Source organism: Phoxinus phoxinus (genome assembly GCF_949152265.1).
Source record: "Phoxinus phoxinus genome assembly, chromosome: 22".
Lineage (NCBI taxonomy): Eukaryota > Metazoa > Chordata > Actinopteri > Cypriniformes > Leuciscidae > Phoxinus > Phoxinus phoxinus.
Window position 1 is genome coordinate 8362629 of NC_136897.1, and position 16816 is coordinate 8379444.

The window sequence follows — 16816 nt, forward strand, 5'->3', positions numbered from 1 at the left end:
TGCGACTGTAACCATGGTTCCCTGAGAAGGGGGACGAGACACTGCGTCTCATTGCCATGTTTCAGCCTTGCCTGCACGTCTCCTGAAGACAAAGAAGTTGATGACGTACTTTCAGGATCCATCTTGTACTCAAGGGTGCACTGGTAGTGACGTCATGGACTGTCATCTGCTAATAAAATTGTCGTGTTTAAACACATGCCTCAGACACTGGAATTCCCTATAGCATCTGATACGATGTAGTGTCTCGTTGCCCTTCTCAGAGAACCATGGTTACAGTCCCAACCCATCCTTCTCCATTGAACGTTTCAAGCTTTAAGTACCATATTTTTTTCTTAAGACAAAGACAAATCAAAGTGCGTGAAGGTTAGCGCATATCTGTCAACTCAAGTAGCTTAAGCAAAGGCTGTACTCACTTAGATAATATATTTTGCATGAAAATTTGGCCGAGTTACATATTTTGCATTAGTTACTGCATATCACCTTTTCGTTCAAATGAATTTTGCAGCACACTAGCCTGATTGCAAAGAGTGCAGTGTGCTAGCAAAATCATTAGTTTAACCTATCAACCAAGACTCTAAACCTTAATCTAAAACTCTAAATGCTTAATCAAACATTTATGTCACTTGACCTCACATTAGCTGAACCATGGTCCTATCCCCTATTTCTGAATTCAACCCCTAACCCTAGTCCTGAATTTTCTGCATTAAATCCTGACCTAAACCACTATTCATAACTCCAACACTAATGCAAACTTTGAAATATTAAACATAAACTTTACTTGACTTTTTTTTTTTTTTTTTTTTTTTTTTTGCTTCTAACCTCCAACTCTATCCAAACCCAACCCCTTCTTTTAGTTCAGATTTAGTCCAACTTTGATCCCCAATCTCCAACCCAAAATATTTTTTCCTGACCGTAAACTCTATTATCTAACCTGGATCTACACCTTTGGCTCTAACAAAGTACCAACTTTTCTAGCCTAAGCACTATTTCTAACCCTTAGCTTTACTCCTAACCTCCAACCCTATCCAATCCCAACCCCTTCTCTTAGCTAAGCTTCCAACTCCAAAACCCAACCCTGATTTCGATCTTATAGAGTTGAACTCTCCTTGATTTAGACAATATGCGTGTGCATATTGTTTAGCATGTGTTCTGCATAGGACTCACATTTTGAAAAACTAACTTTTAATTCCTATTACTAACCATCACCTTTACTCGCAACCTCAACCTCTTCTCTTAATTCAGCTTTCACATTCATTCCCCAATCCTGATCTCAATCCACACAGTGTGTAAACCACACATTAATGTAGGCAATCTGTGTCTGCATATTGTTTTGCGTATATGTTTCATTTGCATATTTCAGATGGTTAATGAGTCACTGATTCTTTTTTTTTACTTGGCAAGAGCACCTTTTGATTTTGAAATCGCCAGACCAAATTGTTGTTATCAAAGCAAGGCCAGTCTGTACACCCTTACATTCATTCGTTACATGATTTCATCATAGCAGATCCAACTGCTATACTGTGTTTCTGAAGTGCTTGTGGATTGGAGAACCCATTAGTATACCATCAACCTTTCTAACTGTGTTTCTTTGGTCTGTTTTTGTTCTTGTGTGTGTCCTCTCTCAAATGAAAAAGCTTCAAAAGCGAGAAAGGACGTGCAGGGCGTATATGAAGGTATATCTGTACTACGCTACTATGGTCTTCACTTGTTTCTGTACTCTCTCCTCTTCTTTTTCTGCTATTGTTTCTCAGCATGGTCCTGTGTCCCTTCATTCTCACTGTTGCCACAGCATTTCACTCCGCCAGTGTCTGTCTTCATTCCTGGGGGTTTAATATTTCAGTGGATTGGAAATTATGCGGCTGCAATTTGTATGCCCAGTTCATGACTTTTATGTGTTTGTTGGTGGTCTGTTTATTTATTTTTCAGTTTCTTCATTGTTAAAGTCAAGTGTTAATATTTGCTGACGTGTGCTTGATTTGCAGGTTGGCAGTGCATGTGTTGTTGATGCGCTCAACTTGTTCTTATTTGTTGTAAAGGGTAGATGTCAATTTGTGGTGCTTGAAAACTATTGATTGCTACATTGTTTTTTCCACACCATCTTGAGCTACTAAAGATTTTAGACCTACCAAAAAAAAAAAAAGTATGACAGAAAAGATTATGTAGAGATCAGATGAAAGGCATGATTCTGTTTTGGAAAGGCAAATCTGTGTAAACTAATTAAGCAACTATGAAACCCTGGACTGTGACGATGCATGTATCATCTTTTTAATTTTATTGGTGTGCAAACGATTTAGCATTAAGAGTAGTGCAAAATGACCATACAAATGTGGTAAGCTTTAATACAAATTTAAGCTGTAAATGCAGTTTATTATCATATGAGTCAGAGCTGCAAAACCAATCGGATGAACAGTAATTATCAAAGAGGCGACAAGTATGAATCGATATTTTAGTCTGGTGGTGCATGTGTGCACTAGCTCTGATTGATCAGTGAGAGAATGTAAGTCTGTGAGGTGTAATGTTTTTTTTTTTTGTGTTTTTTTATTTATTTTTATGATTGAACCAAACATTTGGGGAAGCAGTTTTATTGATATTATATGATATTATTGAAAATATTAAGTATATCCAGCATAAAACCATTATCTTGAAGTAAAACATTTTTGTGTGAAATATGTAATTTCTCTGTCATTAGTAGAACCAAACTGAATTGCCTATTGAAGGGCCTCATTGTATCAAACAGATTGTGATTCAGCTTTCTGTCGCTAATGGTGCAAAAAAGTCACTTCACCGTTAAAGCAAAAATTAATGGAAGAAAGAAATTATCTGTCAGTGTTAACAAGTGGCTATTTTCTTCATTTCAGATTTGTGCATCATATTATCAAGACCTAGAGACATTACTGTGTTTTCATATTGAAAGCAGGATCAAATGGATGATATTTGAAAATAGTGGTCTTTGCCTTCAGTTCTGATGACACAGAACAATGGTGTCTTTATCTTAAAAGACACATTCATAAGGTGTCACAACTGGCTGTCTTTCTTTACCGCATATGTGTCCGTTTATGGGCTTGAAGAGCCTTTGACATTCAATACTGCACTCCTGAGACAGACAGAGCATGTCGGGCACATTTCTGCACTCTGTTTTTATGTGTGTCACCTGATAACGACCTAAAACAAAGTGTGCATGTTTGCTTTCATTTGGGCACGGGCAGACAGCTGCTGATAAAGTCAAGGCTTTGACATTTGACCTTATTACAGTGGTTAGTGCTGACATAAGCGTCTCATTGGGCTGCAGGCTATCGTGGATACAGTCGACAACCTCCTCAGACCGGAGGCTCTGAAATCGTGGCGAGATATGAATACCACGGAGCAGACGCACGCCGCAACTATGTTACTGGACACCCTGGAGGAAGGAGCCTTTGTCCTTGCTGACAATTTAATGGAACCGGCCATCGTGAAAGTACCAGCCAATAATATAAGTGAGTATGAGAGATGTGCAAAACTTAGAGAACTGACAACATAAAAGGCTTATTTTGCTGCTGATCAGTTTGAGTTTTCAAATATGATTCAGCCGTGAAATTTTAATAACAGCATCCACTAACACATAGGTAGTTGACACAAAATACTTTTGGGAAGTTGACGTGTCCTGCAGCGTGGCATGCTAAACTCCATCTCGTACTATTTTAAACTGCATTTTCCTAATTCCTTTATTACTGTTATGCATGCAGCTTTTACGACCTCATATTAATTGAGACTCTACATGGAATATTTCTACTTCATTCATTTGCCACGCCACAGGACCTTTTAAAAATGAAGTGAAGGCAAAAATGTGATTAAAGAAATTTTGACCAGTCACAGGACCTATAGACTTTTATTTCGTATATACCTCTGGGAATAATAAAGACCAAGGACCTACCAATCAACACTTGAATTTAGGCTTACATGAAAATAGGTTATGTGGTGAATTTACTTTTTTTTCATTGGTATACGCTACGCCATATTTCAAAGTCATTATTCAGCACAAACATGCCTTCCTCCTATGTAAATAAGGCGCATTACATATTCCTTATTTAGAAAACTTATTTACAGTCGATAATAAGGAATTTTTGTTGATCATGAGATCACTTAGTCATCAGTTGATGGAAGAGTGTCATATGCAGAGATGTGGAGTAGACAAGGACACTTTAAAAATAAAAAAATAAAATGCTAGTAAAGTAAGCCATATTGCGGTAGTCTGCACTTAAAATTCAGAATAACGTTATGCAAATTGCGTTCAGCACAGATTTTGTGGGTGCGTTTTCATTGCGAACTAATTTGCATAATTCCTTTAGTGAATCTAACAACTCAGATAGTGCATGCAAATAAACCACCCCCCCTTATTTTTTCTCTGTTTCCGCTTGGTGAACTAACATTTTGAAACATTTCTCTCTGCAGTTCTGGATGTTTACGTGCTGAGCACAGATGGGCAGGTTCAAGATTTCAGGTTTCCCCAGAGCGGCAGGGGTGGTATTTCTATCCAATTGTCTTCTAATACCGTGAAACTCAACAGTCGTAATGGTACGTTCCAGCCTACGCACACATACTGCATTAGTCCAGTGAGAATAAGAACATATAAGATCAAATTGCTCCTGTCACCATGGAGATAGAAATGCTCTCATGGTCAGAGAAAGATCTGAACATTGATGTGAACATACTGCTCAACATATGTTGTTTTTCGACAAACATAACTGGGTCTGCTGTTGGGTCACTTAGATTTTTTTTATTTTTTTATTTTTTTTACTGAGGTAAGAAACATTTGTGGGGTATATACATTTATGGGACTATTATGTTTTCTGGTATACTTGGGTGAATGCAAAATCCACCCCAAAATCTAAATTAAGATCATTAAAATTGAAATTTACAAACATATGAATGATAAATCATTATTTCTTTTTACAGTAGGCTACTGGGAACTGGTATTTTAAATGCCATAAGAATAACCTCACAATGCAAAATCCTACTCCTAATAAGCTTAATTATGCAAAACATTAATTTAGAGCTGAAGTAAAACCCAGATTTCTTCTTGACAGTTTTTGTGAGGCTCACTGACATAATAGACTGTAATGAGAAGTAAGGTGTGCTGTTTTCTCTTTGCAGGTGTTGCCAAGTTGGTTTTTGCACTTTATAAGAACCTGGGGCAGTTTCTAAGCACGGAGAATGCAACAATGAAGCTCGGCCACGAGGCTAACGGACGCAACCTCTCCGTGGCTGTGAATTCCGACGTCATTGCCGCCTCCATAAACAAAGAATCCAGTCGTGTATTTATATCGGAGCCTGTGATTTTCACCCTGGAGCACATCGATGTGAGTGCAAGCAATAAACAAACAAAGGGGTCGTAAAAGCAGCAGGATAGCAAAGCAAGACGGCAAATAAAATAAAATAAAAGCAGTCTCAATTCAAACACCCTACAAGGTCACAGAGGGGTTTATTTAAGCCATAGAACATGAAATTAACAAAGTCTGAACCAATGATTATTACCAGCCTAGACCAAATTCTTAATGAAAACTAATTCGTTTGTCGACATTAGGATGTAAATGATGCAATTTCCTTTTTTTGGAGTGGAAAATTAACTCCCAGATTAGCTATACAATGCAGGATGAAATTACCAGAGGACCAATTATCATCTCGCTCTCTTTTAAAGTGTCAGGAACACTCCCAGAGGAGACCCGGCTTGATTTTTGCTCTCTATCAAAGTAATTGTGTGATTTCCACAGACATGCCTTCAAACCATTCTGCCCCCTGTTAGCACCTCATATAATCAATGGTCCCATGCTAGATTTCGCAGTCATTTAACCTTATTAGATTCTTTAGTCGTTTATGTGAGAACACACACTGCGCATTCAAAAGAGTGTTTGATATGGCCAGCGTATCATTTGCAAAAGAATGAGCGGCAACAGTCAGAGTGAATTACAATGCCGTTTCTCATACTGTATATGTTTATGCGCGGGTGCCATTATCAGAGGGACAGCTACTAAATATCAATTTATTATCATCTGCTAGCTCATGTGGAATGTTTCTGTCTCCTCCTGTCGATTACAGATGCAGCATTACTATAACTCCAACTGCTCTTTCTGGAACTACTCCGAGAGAACCATGATGGGATACTGGTCCACTCAGGGCTGCAAACTCATCCACGCCAATAAAAGTCACACCACCTGCTCCTGTAGTCATCTCACCAACTTTGCGGTGCTCATGGCTCATCGAGAGCTGCTGGTAAGATGTGATCTTCATAAATATTTAAGCTTTTGTCCGTGCGTTACTGTGAAACCCAGCTGTTATAATAGACACCGCCAACACTCATCTGCTTCTCTAAGCCAAGCGCTGTACGGACGGACAGACAGCTGCAAACCGCCCTATTTAAAAGTTTTTAGTTCACTTTTAGTATTAGTAAATGTTCATTCTAACAAAAACAGTTTGAATTAGTTTTAAACTGTTAAAGTTTAAAACTGAAATTTTTGTTCCACTAGTGTTACCAAATGGAATCGCAAAATCAAAACCATATAAAGTTGTCTAATCATGAAAATCGAATTTGATGTAATTGGCAATGTGTCTCGCTGTATTATCAGTTTCTTTTCTTTTTTCTTTTTTTTACTTGTTTATTTTTGGATTGTTACGTACATGTAAATTAGTTGTTGGATGTTATATTTTGTATATCTTCTAGACATCAAGCTCTTTATTTCAAAAGAGAAAGGACAATTCTGTAACACTTTATTTTAAGGTGGTGGAGTTACACGTTACTACATGTACTTAATATGTTAATAACAGCAAATTATGCATAATTACAAGTAACTAACCCCAAACCAAACCCTAACCGTAACTCTCTAGTAATTATGTAGTTAATTAATAGTACTTATTTTAGTTAGTACAATGTAACTACGTCACCTTAAAATAAAGCATAACGGAAAATTGTTTTCATTAGATGCCCTCTATAATTGACTCAGTTGGTAAATGTGATCTGCATCTACATTTTCTCACTCCATCTCTGTTTGTTTGTTCCTCAGGGTGCAGATGCAATTCAGGAGCTGTTGTTGAGCGTCATCAGTCGTGTGGGTATCGTGGTATCCCTCATCTGTCTGGCTATGAGCATCTTCACCTTCTGTTTCTTCCGTGGGCTGCAGAGTGACAGGAACACAATCCACAAGAACCTATGCATCAACCTTTTCATTGCTGAGCTCATCTTCCTCATCGGAATCGACATGACGGAGCCCAGGGTAACGTTACCTTGAATTGATGTGATGTTTTCAGCTAGTCTCATGGAAATGTCTTGAGACGTGTCCACAACATCCAAAACAAATTTTTGAAGGGAGTTCCAGAGAATTCTAGCTGCATTTTGACACATGATTATGTTTTTTTTAGGCTTACTGGATGCTTGTGATTCAGCAACTTGACACTTTTTGTCCACTTTTATTTTTTTTATAAAAAAAATAAAAATAAATTGGTTTCTTTTGTGACGCTTAAAACAAAAAATGTCAAGGTTGTTTAAGTGTCCTTAGTTAGGAATAAAGAAAAAAAATGGTATTATTATATTTAAAAAATAGTTTTCATTAATATTTTTGAATACTACTAATATATATATATACATACAGTATATATATAAAGCAATTTCCAAAGAATATGATTATAGGTTGCTTCTCCCTTTTCATTTTGGGCAGGCTTTACACATTTTTTTGAACATAACTTCCCATTTAAACATACTGTAAGAGCTATACTATTACTATACATTGACCTGGTTTCACACACAGGGCTTGGAATAAGCCAAAATTAAGCTTTAGTTTAAATAGGACATTTAAGTAGCTTTTATAAACGTGGCTTAGGGGGGGGGGAACATTACTGGTGTGCAACTTGAGACAAAACAATGGCACTGACATATTTTTAGATATGCCAGTGCAAGCTGCGTTAAGTTAAAACAGCTCAAACATGCATTGTAGTCTAGGACTAAGGCTTAAGCCTTGTCTGTGAAACCGGGGGATAATGTGTTCAGTGGTGTTCAGGTCTGGGCTTTTGTGCAGGACAGTCAAGTTCTTCCACAGCAGTAAACCATTTCTCGTCAATTTATTTGCAAGGAGCATTATCATCCTGGAACAGAAAAGACCCCAAACTGTTGCCAAAAAGTTGGAAGCACACAATTCTCTAGACTGTCGTTTTATGCCATAGATTTAAGATTGGTCTTCACTGGTATTAAGGGGCTCAGCCAAAGCCATTCATTAGAAGGGGGTCCACATACTTTTGGCTGTGTACTTGCTGGTTACATTATGTGACATTTTTAGAGCCATTAAATCAAAACTGTCGTTGAAAGTGTTATAAAAGTATGAAACCAACATAAATATATATTGTCTGGAATTTAGTCAAAGAAAAAAATGCATTTCAAATATAGAATTATTATATTTTAAATGTGTGAAATAATTGCTATAAACCCTTTGTGGGGCTTAAACTTGTCCAAATGTAATTTAACTGTCCTCGGTTAGTAATAAAGAAGTAAGAGAGTAATGTCATTCATTAGATTTCTGAAAGTCTTAAAAAACAGATCCATTGCATCAAAACTTTTTGTTTTAAATGTTCTAAAATGTTAACAAAAAAAACATGAATGCTTTTTTTTTTTAACTTGGTGTGTGCATTTCAAACTAGATTTTCTAGTTTATTTGTCTTTGACCCTTGCGTTTGTCCCACAGATGGCCTGCTCCATAATTGCAGGAATACTGCATTACTTCTTTCTGGCGTCTTTCGCCTGGATGTGTTTGGAGGGGGTTCAGCTCTATCTGATGCTGGTGGAGGTCTTTGAGAGCGAATATTCACGCAGGAAGTATTTCTACATGGCGGGATACCTCCTCCCCGCTGTGGTTGTGGGCGTGTCCGCTGCTGTAGACTATAGGAGCTACGGGACCAAGAAAGTGTAAGTGAACATTTTCTTTGATTTTTTTTTCTTTCTTTAAATGCAATGCTGTCTGCGGGAGTGTACCACAATCTAACGGTTCCATAGGTACCACACACACACTCAAAAAGTCTTCAGAGGATGCCTTACAGTACAAAATGCGGTTTCCAGGCAAGGCTGCATGCGTTAGTGTCTTTTGTTCAAAGAGTCTCTGGTGACCTGTTGTTTGTAAATGCTCTCTAACGGAGACGAGGGCCGCATGAGAAAGAGGCTTTTACGCAGATTAATGGCCGTGCTTCAGCCCTGCATGGGCTCTTGGGTTGCTCCTTATAACACATAAACAGGTGGAAGTGTGCCGGCCCTGCCTGCCACGTCACTGTCTTTTAATACTGAGTGCAGTTGTTTGCTTTAGATTAGTTTATATTGGTATGAAAGTGATGCTTGTCGCATTGTTTTTGTTTCAGATGTGTCTTTGGTTTCTTAGAGCGCTGTAACATCGACAATTTATATGATCAGTGTTTCCTGCTGGAAGTCGCACTCTAGAGAAACTGGATCCGTTACAGGAAATTACAGTCTTTGAGCAACATTAAATAAACTAATACTTAATCAACCCATATAAAACATTGTAACGTAACCTACACAAGCCTGTCTCAGTAACAGATATCATCCTCAGTGTGTATGTTTATTCCCGCTGTTTTCAAAGGCAAGCATCTTTAATATGATAATTAAGGTGCAGGTTTTGAAGTCCTAACCCTAAGGCCCGAAACATTCTCTATGCAAGAACATGAATGCAAAAACTGCTCGATTTCATGCTTTAATACATTCCAAGATGTGTCAGAATGCATTTCACACTATGATGCAAAGTATCTGCTTGTTAAGTTAGATGTCACAGATTCCAGGTCCCAATGCTTCATCAGATGCCAAAAGCAAACAACAAACAGTGCTAATATACAGTCACAGTGTGACACTATATGTGTGTGTGTGTGTGTGTGTGTGTGTGTGTGTGTGTGTGTGTGTGTATATAGAATACATGTACATGATTTAAGAAAAAACATTATTTATCCCATACTGTGCATTGCTGTAGTACCCCTTTTTACCCTCTGCTTGAAATTCTCTGTTTTATTTCTCATTAGAAACTCACCTTTCTAGCCCAGTCTTATCTAATTAGTCAGCTGGCCCAGTAAACCACTTATAGTGTGTCGGATATGTAACGTCACTTACCATAAACCATTATATCTATGGCGTTGGTCCACCCATGTAAGTGTGTTTCGCTAGATATAGCAAAATCACTTACCCAACCGATCTCTGGAAGCGGGCCAAAGCAGCCAATAGGCGGGCATTATAAGGTTAAAGACTATCTTCTTATATAGTCAATTCTCTCAAAAGATAATTTTGCTTAATAGTTGATCAGCCTTAGGGTTATGGTAATTCTCCATTTTTCACCTGAATAAGACAGCCGAAAAATAAAATAAATTAAAAAATAATACATTAAGTTATGCAAAATGATGAGTTTTATCTAGAAAGGATGGGTTCTTTTGACTTGGCCCAATAAGCAATCACCAAGAACACCTTAGCAACCGCATAGCAACATCCTGGGTTTGACCCACAACACTCCACTGACAATGAATTTTGTGTATGCAAGCTTCTTTTGTTAAATTTTTTTGTAAAAAATCTAGCTTTTGTCTTAAAAAACAGAATTACTTGGACAATGGACATGTTTTCTGTAAACTGCTTGCTTTTAATTCATTCCTTTTACTGTGAACATTTCTTCTTTGCAGATGCTGGCTCAGGATGGACAATCACTTTATCTGGAGTTTCATTGGACCCGTCACCTTCATTATTATGGTGTGTTCAGTATCTACTGACCTTTATGGCTTAGGATTGTATATGGCATGTGCATGTGTGTGTGTGTGATAGACTGCTGAATGCATGTGTCAGGTGAAAGAACAAGAAAGAGAATATTTTTGTACAGTTCAAGACTGTGTCTCCCAGTTTAAAGAGTAATTGACAGAATCCTCCCGTGCAAAAAAAAAAAAAAACATTGAGCTGCCTTTGTTTCTTCAGTCTTATTCAACAGATTGCAGCCCATTGATTTCTGCTTAGATCGGTTCAGTCTCGGCAGACCCAGTCAATGCGGCCTGCAGAGAGGTTCGGAAATGCTGCTCTTCTAAGGAATCGTTTTGATACGATGCAGCTTTTTCAATGTAGCATTAAAGCACAACATTATCCTCAAATGATACTCAGCAGGGCGCTTTCAAGCTACAGGGTCGAGACAGCCCCCCCGGGATGCGTATTAAAAAACGGCAATGTCAAATAATACACATAAATATATATATCGTTTTTTCCTGACTCAACCTTTTAAAGAGGTAGCTGATGACCCTTACTGACACTACAAAATTGACTCATCTGCAGTTTAAACGTGCTGTTATTTCTGAACTAAGAGATTAGAGCCTCAGACTAGACTGGGGAGGAAGTAGGCCTGAGAGAGACAAAGACAGAGAGAGTCTGCATGATGGAAAGACTAGCAGGTGGCATTCACATCTGTCTGGCTGTTTGTTTGCCCTCTAATCTCTGGATGAAGAAAAAAAATCATCTTCCTGAAAATGGAAGGACAAGTAGAGATGTTTGTGGAGGGTTGACTTTATTATATCCTTTATGGTTATATAAACAGACCTAGTGATACCTTTCCTGTCGGGGTGAACAGTGATGGAAGCTCTGTTTATTGGAAAGCCTTTAGGTTTCAGTTGAAAACTGATTTAAAGACACACAGACTGTAAAAGGCAATTAGAGAATTGGCCTGAAACATCTGCTTTTGATAATCAAACACTATAAAATAATCTAGCAGTAATGTGAATTTTACAAACAAAGATTGTTCTCTCTCTGTGGCATTTAAATTCAGTTTGTTTAATGGCATCCTAAACATAGAGTAAATTTAAAAGTAGACCAGGAAAATAAAAAATAAAATTTGCAGACCTTCAAATCAGTTTATTCATGTGATCAGTGCAATTTAGTGGTCGACCAAGGCCGAAATATTGTGTCACATTTACCTAAATTTACTGACAAAAATGTGATTTGCCACTTGAAATTACACGCATTGGACTAAGAGCATTTCTCAACATTCTTTTATTACCATTTTACCTTGACTGGTTAATTAAAAATAATTATCCGGAGTGACAAATGTAAGTACAAATATGTCATGTATTCTCTCATTTAATATGAGGTCACAAAAGCTTAATATTTATAAAGCATGCATAATATTTTCAAATAATTATCAATTGGCTGTTAAATAGTTTTAAATGGAATTTAGCATGTCTGTACATGTTAATCTGACTTTAATGATGCGGACAGGCTGTAGAATACTACAAACAAGGCATGTTTTTGCAGCCACTCTTAGAGGGAGTCCTACAAACCCTAAGATCTGCTTAGTTAGTTGCTGCAGCGCTGGATGAAGCGTGATGTATGTGTTTGCGGTGTTGCTGATAATCAGAATACGTGTTCCAGCCATCAGCGGCAGGACGCTTGTGACCCTTTATGAAGCTGATTTATTGTTGCGTGCTCTGCTCGGACAGCAAGCAGGACTCGTAGTCCTCGGGCTGCTTGACAATGCTAGATAAAGCACAAAGACCAGAGCCTCTCAGGGGAACGCGGGACCAAGGTTTCCCCTGACCTCCGACCCCTGATTCTCAGCAGATTGGCTTTGTCCTTGTCAATGAGAGAGCCAGAGCGAGTCTCATTATTCAGAGTTTCACCCATTTTCGCTGTGCAGAGGGAAAGAATGGTGTGATCCTGTTCAATTAGTTGAAGCCCATTGTGGTTCTCATTATACTACATCTATTTTCAGCGTCTTCATGCCCGATCCTGCAGCGATGTAGAGCTCCATGAATTTCACAGCTAATCTAGTTCCTTTGTCCACCAATAGGGCGCATGAGCTGGTGTCTAATATGGGAGCGTTGCACAATTTTCCACCACAGAAAATGCGATTCTGAGCCAGAAATGTTGGCTTTTCATTTGCTTTTAAAACCTGCTTGTCTCAAACAACATGTGTGCGGTTGTATATCTTAACCAGCAAGACTATCTTCAACCCAGGTGCATTAGAAATACGTGCCTGTGACGTCATTTCGAAATACTGATATTGCCTCTTATAGTCGTGACACTTTCATTGTCAAGTGAGTGAAATCTCCAATGAATGAAAAGCGCCAAAAGCGTGTTCAGTTTTATCCATGACAGATTCATGTGAATCTAGCAAAGTTTTATCACGTTAATTGTTGAACATGCACATGAACAGCAGTTCAGAAATGCAATTTCCAGTGAGTAATGTCAAAAATTGCTCTTAAAAATAATGTAAACCAAACCCTATCCTATATCTAGCCGTTTGTGTTAACAAAAGAAACCGTGAGAACACATTTGTTGAAGCAACCATGCCATTTTATAGCCTGGCTAATGTGGACCACATGTTCATTTTCTCGTATTTGAGGCGTGGTTTACGAATGCCCAGAGCCGTTTAATGGCCGCTACGAATGTCTATCAAATGCGCCTGTACGTAGCTCATAGCCAATAGTTTCAATGATACCAGATGACATATGTAGAGCGACAGAAATTTGACGAGGAAGAAGACGATGGGTCATAGATTTATGTGTACACGATGGCGTTCAGCGACTATTGCCGTTTGTGCAAGACAAACATGAGAGTAGAAGGTAAATCTGCAGTGCACATGTTGATTTAAACAAACCGCTTTGGTGTGTCGCATAGACGTCGTCATCGTCTTGCTGCTCCCTCCCCGTTCTGTGATTGGTCCCCTCGCTGAGGCGAAAATCTGATCCATGGTATCCAGACTGCCTAGCAGTGTGAATAAAATTGCTCTGTGCGCAAGGCAGCATGGGGAAACCCAGACTAGCCATTTTAGTTAATTTCCTCAAGTCTTTGAGCTTTTTTATCCTGACTCGTGTTGCACAAGACTTATGTGCTCCCCATCTCTAGGTCAGTTCTATACTAGATAAGCTTCTGAGCAAGTTTACAACGCTAGAAAAAAACATACATTTTGAGCTGGTTGTGTGATGGAAACATCAAAATGTATTAGTTTACAAATCTGCTATTGTAAAACTAGTTTGAGGACATAAAGTAGTATTGTGCAAGGAACAGCGCAAAAAATAAGTCTTTATTAATGAATAATATGCCCCATGATCATCGACTAAAAGTTCTCTGCATTTTCCTGCTGCCACTAGTGGTAATTTCAGCTGGAAACTGCTGTGAATTGTGTATATATATATATATAACTCCAAAAAGTATTTAAGTATATATATATATATATATATATATATACTTAAATACTTTTTGGAGTTTTGCAAAAATGTAGAGGCACATATTTCCAAATAGCCTAAGTTGAATATCTTAGTCAAATAGATTCACTTGAAAGACCATGCTGGACCACCAGATAGAACTGAACTGTATAAACTGGAAGTTGTTCATTCTAATTTATTTAATTGATTATATTTGATTCATTTATTTGAATTAAAGGACATGTCTTTATACTTTTTTAAAGTCTGACTAAAATTATTTAATTTTCAAATATAGTTTGTATGAATTATTTTTAACACATTTTATTTTTGTCGTTCTTATGATGGAATACAAAGTAAGATTAACATAACATTTTGGAAACGAAGACCTTTTGTTAGTAGACACGTTATATATTAACAAAGTTTGTCACATCATCATATGAGTCTGTGAAAACCTGGTGGAAAATGCGGGCAGTTGTACTGAGAAAAGTTTGCATATCCACCAGTCGAGCACTGGCTGAGGCAGAGAGCCTCCACCATTTTGGTAGAAAAGTGGTTTCTCTGCTCTGGGGCACCAGGCATATGAGATCCATGAAAACCAGGACATTGAGCTAATGAGTGGTCGGGAACCATTAGTGCGTGTGAGTGACGTTAAAACACGCTTGGACTGTGACACGTTTGCATCATGCAGACAGTTCCATCTGCACCTTAAATATTTAATCTGGTTCAATCGGAGTTCAAGACGCACACACACACGTACGAACACACACATACATCTATCTCCAGCGTCCCAGAGTGGAGTTGAGGGTCTTCTGCTTGGCTAGCAGTGATGATTCAGGAATGGGGGGGTTGTTCAGGAAAAGCTCTTTCCGAAATGGAGGAAGCCCATGGGACGGGCAGGAACAAGGAGCTTTAGGAGTGTAGTGGCTGCCTTGCTAGGTTACCTCTCCCTCTGCTGAGCGTCCTTACTTCCTCTCGTCTCATCAGATCACTGTCAGCGCTCTGGCAGCGTGAGAGGCCTTTTATAGGTCTGTGCTCATAAATTCAGGCGCAGGGGCCACAAAAACCAGGTATAATCCCACCACCCCCTCTCTCTCTCTCTCTCTCTCTCTCTCTCTCTCTCTCTCTCTCTCTCTCTCTCTCTCTCTCTCTCTCTCTCTCTCTCTCTCTCTCTCTCTCTCTCTCTCTCTCTCTCTCTCGCCGCGCTGTCTCTGAGAAGCCGCGGTGCTTGATTGCACGAGCAGCGCGTTATTGATCGCCATCGCTGTTTTGATGGCAGAATGATGAGCTTGTGCACCCGAACAAGGAGCCGAACTGAAGAGCTTGTTTGAGCTGGTGACACCGCCACTTATGAGAGCGGCCACAAATGATAGATTGCTATGTCCTCGTCTGTCTATGCTCCAGAAAATGGATTATACCAGAAAATGTTCCGTCACCACATAGTTGTCCCACATAGTTGTAGCTATTGGGAAGTCGTTTTACACAGTACATGACAAAGTATGACCAATGTATTGCTTTAGGTTGTTACAAAGCCCCTCTCACAGTGTGTGTGAGTGTTTGTCTTCAGTGTCCCTGAATGTTTTAACATTCGAAAAGTAGACAGATATGCAGGAGATTTGTGTTTACTTAACTATAAGTTTGGACACAATTTAAAGTCAGAAATTGTACATTTTGTAGATCAAGCTAAACACCCTGGGTCTTTTTTCTTCGCTGAGCAAAAATCATTTTAAGTTATATTCTTAGTTATTTATATAGTACAACTATCGTATTTAGCAGATTAAATAATTTCAGTTTGTTACTTTATTTGTGCATGCAGTTGTTTTAACTGTTCGAATCTGAAATACTTTTACATTTGATATATAACATTCTGAACACTTTGGACATTTCTAATAATTTATCTTAAGATTTCTTTTCTTGTACACTGACCAAAGATTAAACTTATTTGTTCTAGGTTATTTACTATTTAAATATAATATTTTTACTAAATAATATATTTAATTTAATAGCCTAATCTATATGGACAATATATGTGGAATGCATGTGGTTGCTAACCACAGAAAATAAATTTGACTCTAAATAAAAAAAGTAAAACAAACAGAAATATAATCAATACACAATGCAACCAGTCAAACTAATAAACACGCAAGTCCCATGATGCTGCGTGCTATGTAACAGTTCTACTCTTGCAACAGTGACAGTTGTGTATTTTACATTTATTTGCAGTGCTGAATGATTCCCTGCTAAGCTTCCACTGTGAGTGTAACACTGTAAATATGCATTTTCACATACTGAGGGATGTTTTCCCTCTGATGTTTTGCCACAAATGCGGTCCGTAGATGTTTGTATACGAAATAACCCGGAAAATACCTTAAAGTTATATTTTTTTCTCCTGAGGAAATATCAAATATCCGTTTCTCCATGTGTGGTCTCTGAGGTTCTCTGGACTGTTTGTGTTTTCATTCTGCAGTTAAACGGTTTTATTGCTTTTTTGTATTCTTGTATTGATATATAGTGACACTGTATTTGGCGCCAGTCATCTTGGCTTTGTCTCGCAATATGCCAGATGGTTATTGTATTAGGCACTGGCTGAAGGGATGCTTAGATGGCTGTTTTCAATTAACGTTCCCAATAAAACGACACT

At 38.2% G+C, this 16816-nt stretch overlaps 1 protein-coding gene across 19 annotated transcripts in view; it reads left to right on the forward strand.

Annotated features, from left to right (window-relative positions):
• The window catches only part of adgrl2a (adhesion G protein-coupled receptor L2a), a 110204-nt gene that overhangs the window by 79158 nt on the left and 14230 nt on the right, over positions 1 to 16816 (forward strand). For 18 of the 19 annotated variants that reach the window (XR_013795847.1, XR_013795848.1, XM_079596956.1 and 15 more), the window contains 8 exons: positions 1635 to 1673; positions 3290 to 3473; positions 4429 to 4551; positions 5131 to 5336; positions 6073 to 6246; positions 7035 to 7244; positions 8703 to 8923; positions 10681 to 10747. Coding sequence is in view for 17 of the 19 variants with exons in the window: in XM_079596956.1 (XP_079453082.1) it covers positions 1635 to 1673; positions 3290 to 3473; positions 4429 to 4551; positions 5131 to 5336; positions 6073 to 6246; positions 7035 to 7244; positions 8703 to 8923; positions 10681 to 10747 (1224 nt within the window). In the remaining 2 variants the exon portion in view is untranslated. The remainder of the gene's footprint in view (positions 1 to 1634; positions 1674 to 3289; positions 3474 to 4428; positions 4552 to 5130; positions 5337 to 6072; positions 6247 to 7034; positions 7245 to 8702; positions 8924 to 10680; positions 10748 to 16816) is intronic. The other variant, XM_079596954.1, reaches the window with a different exon arrangement.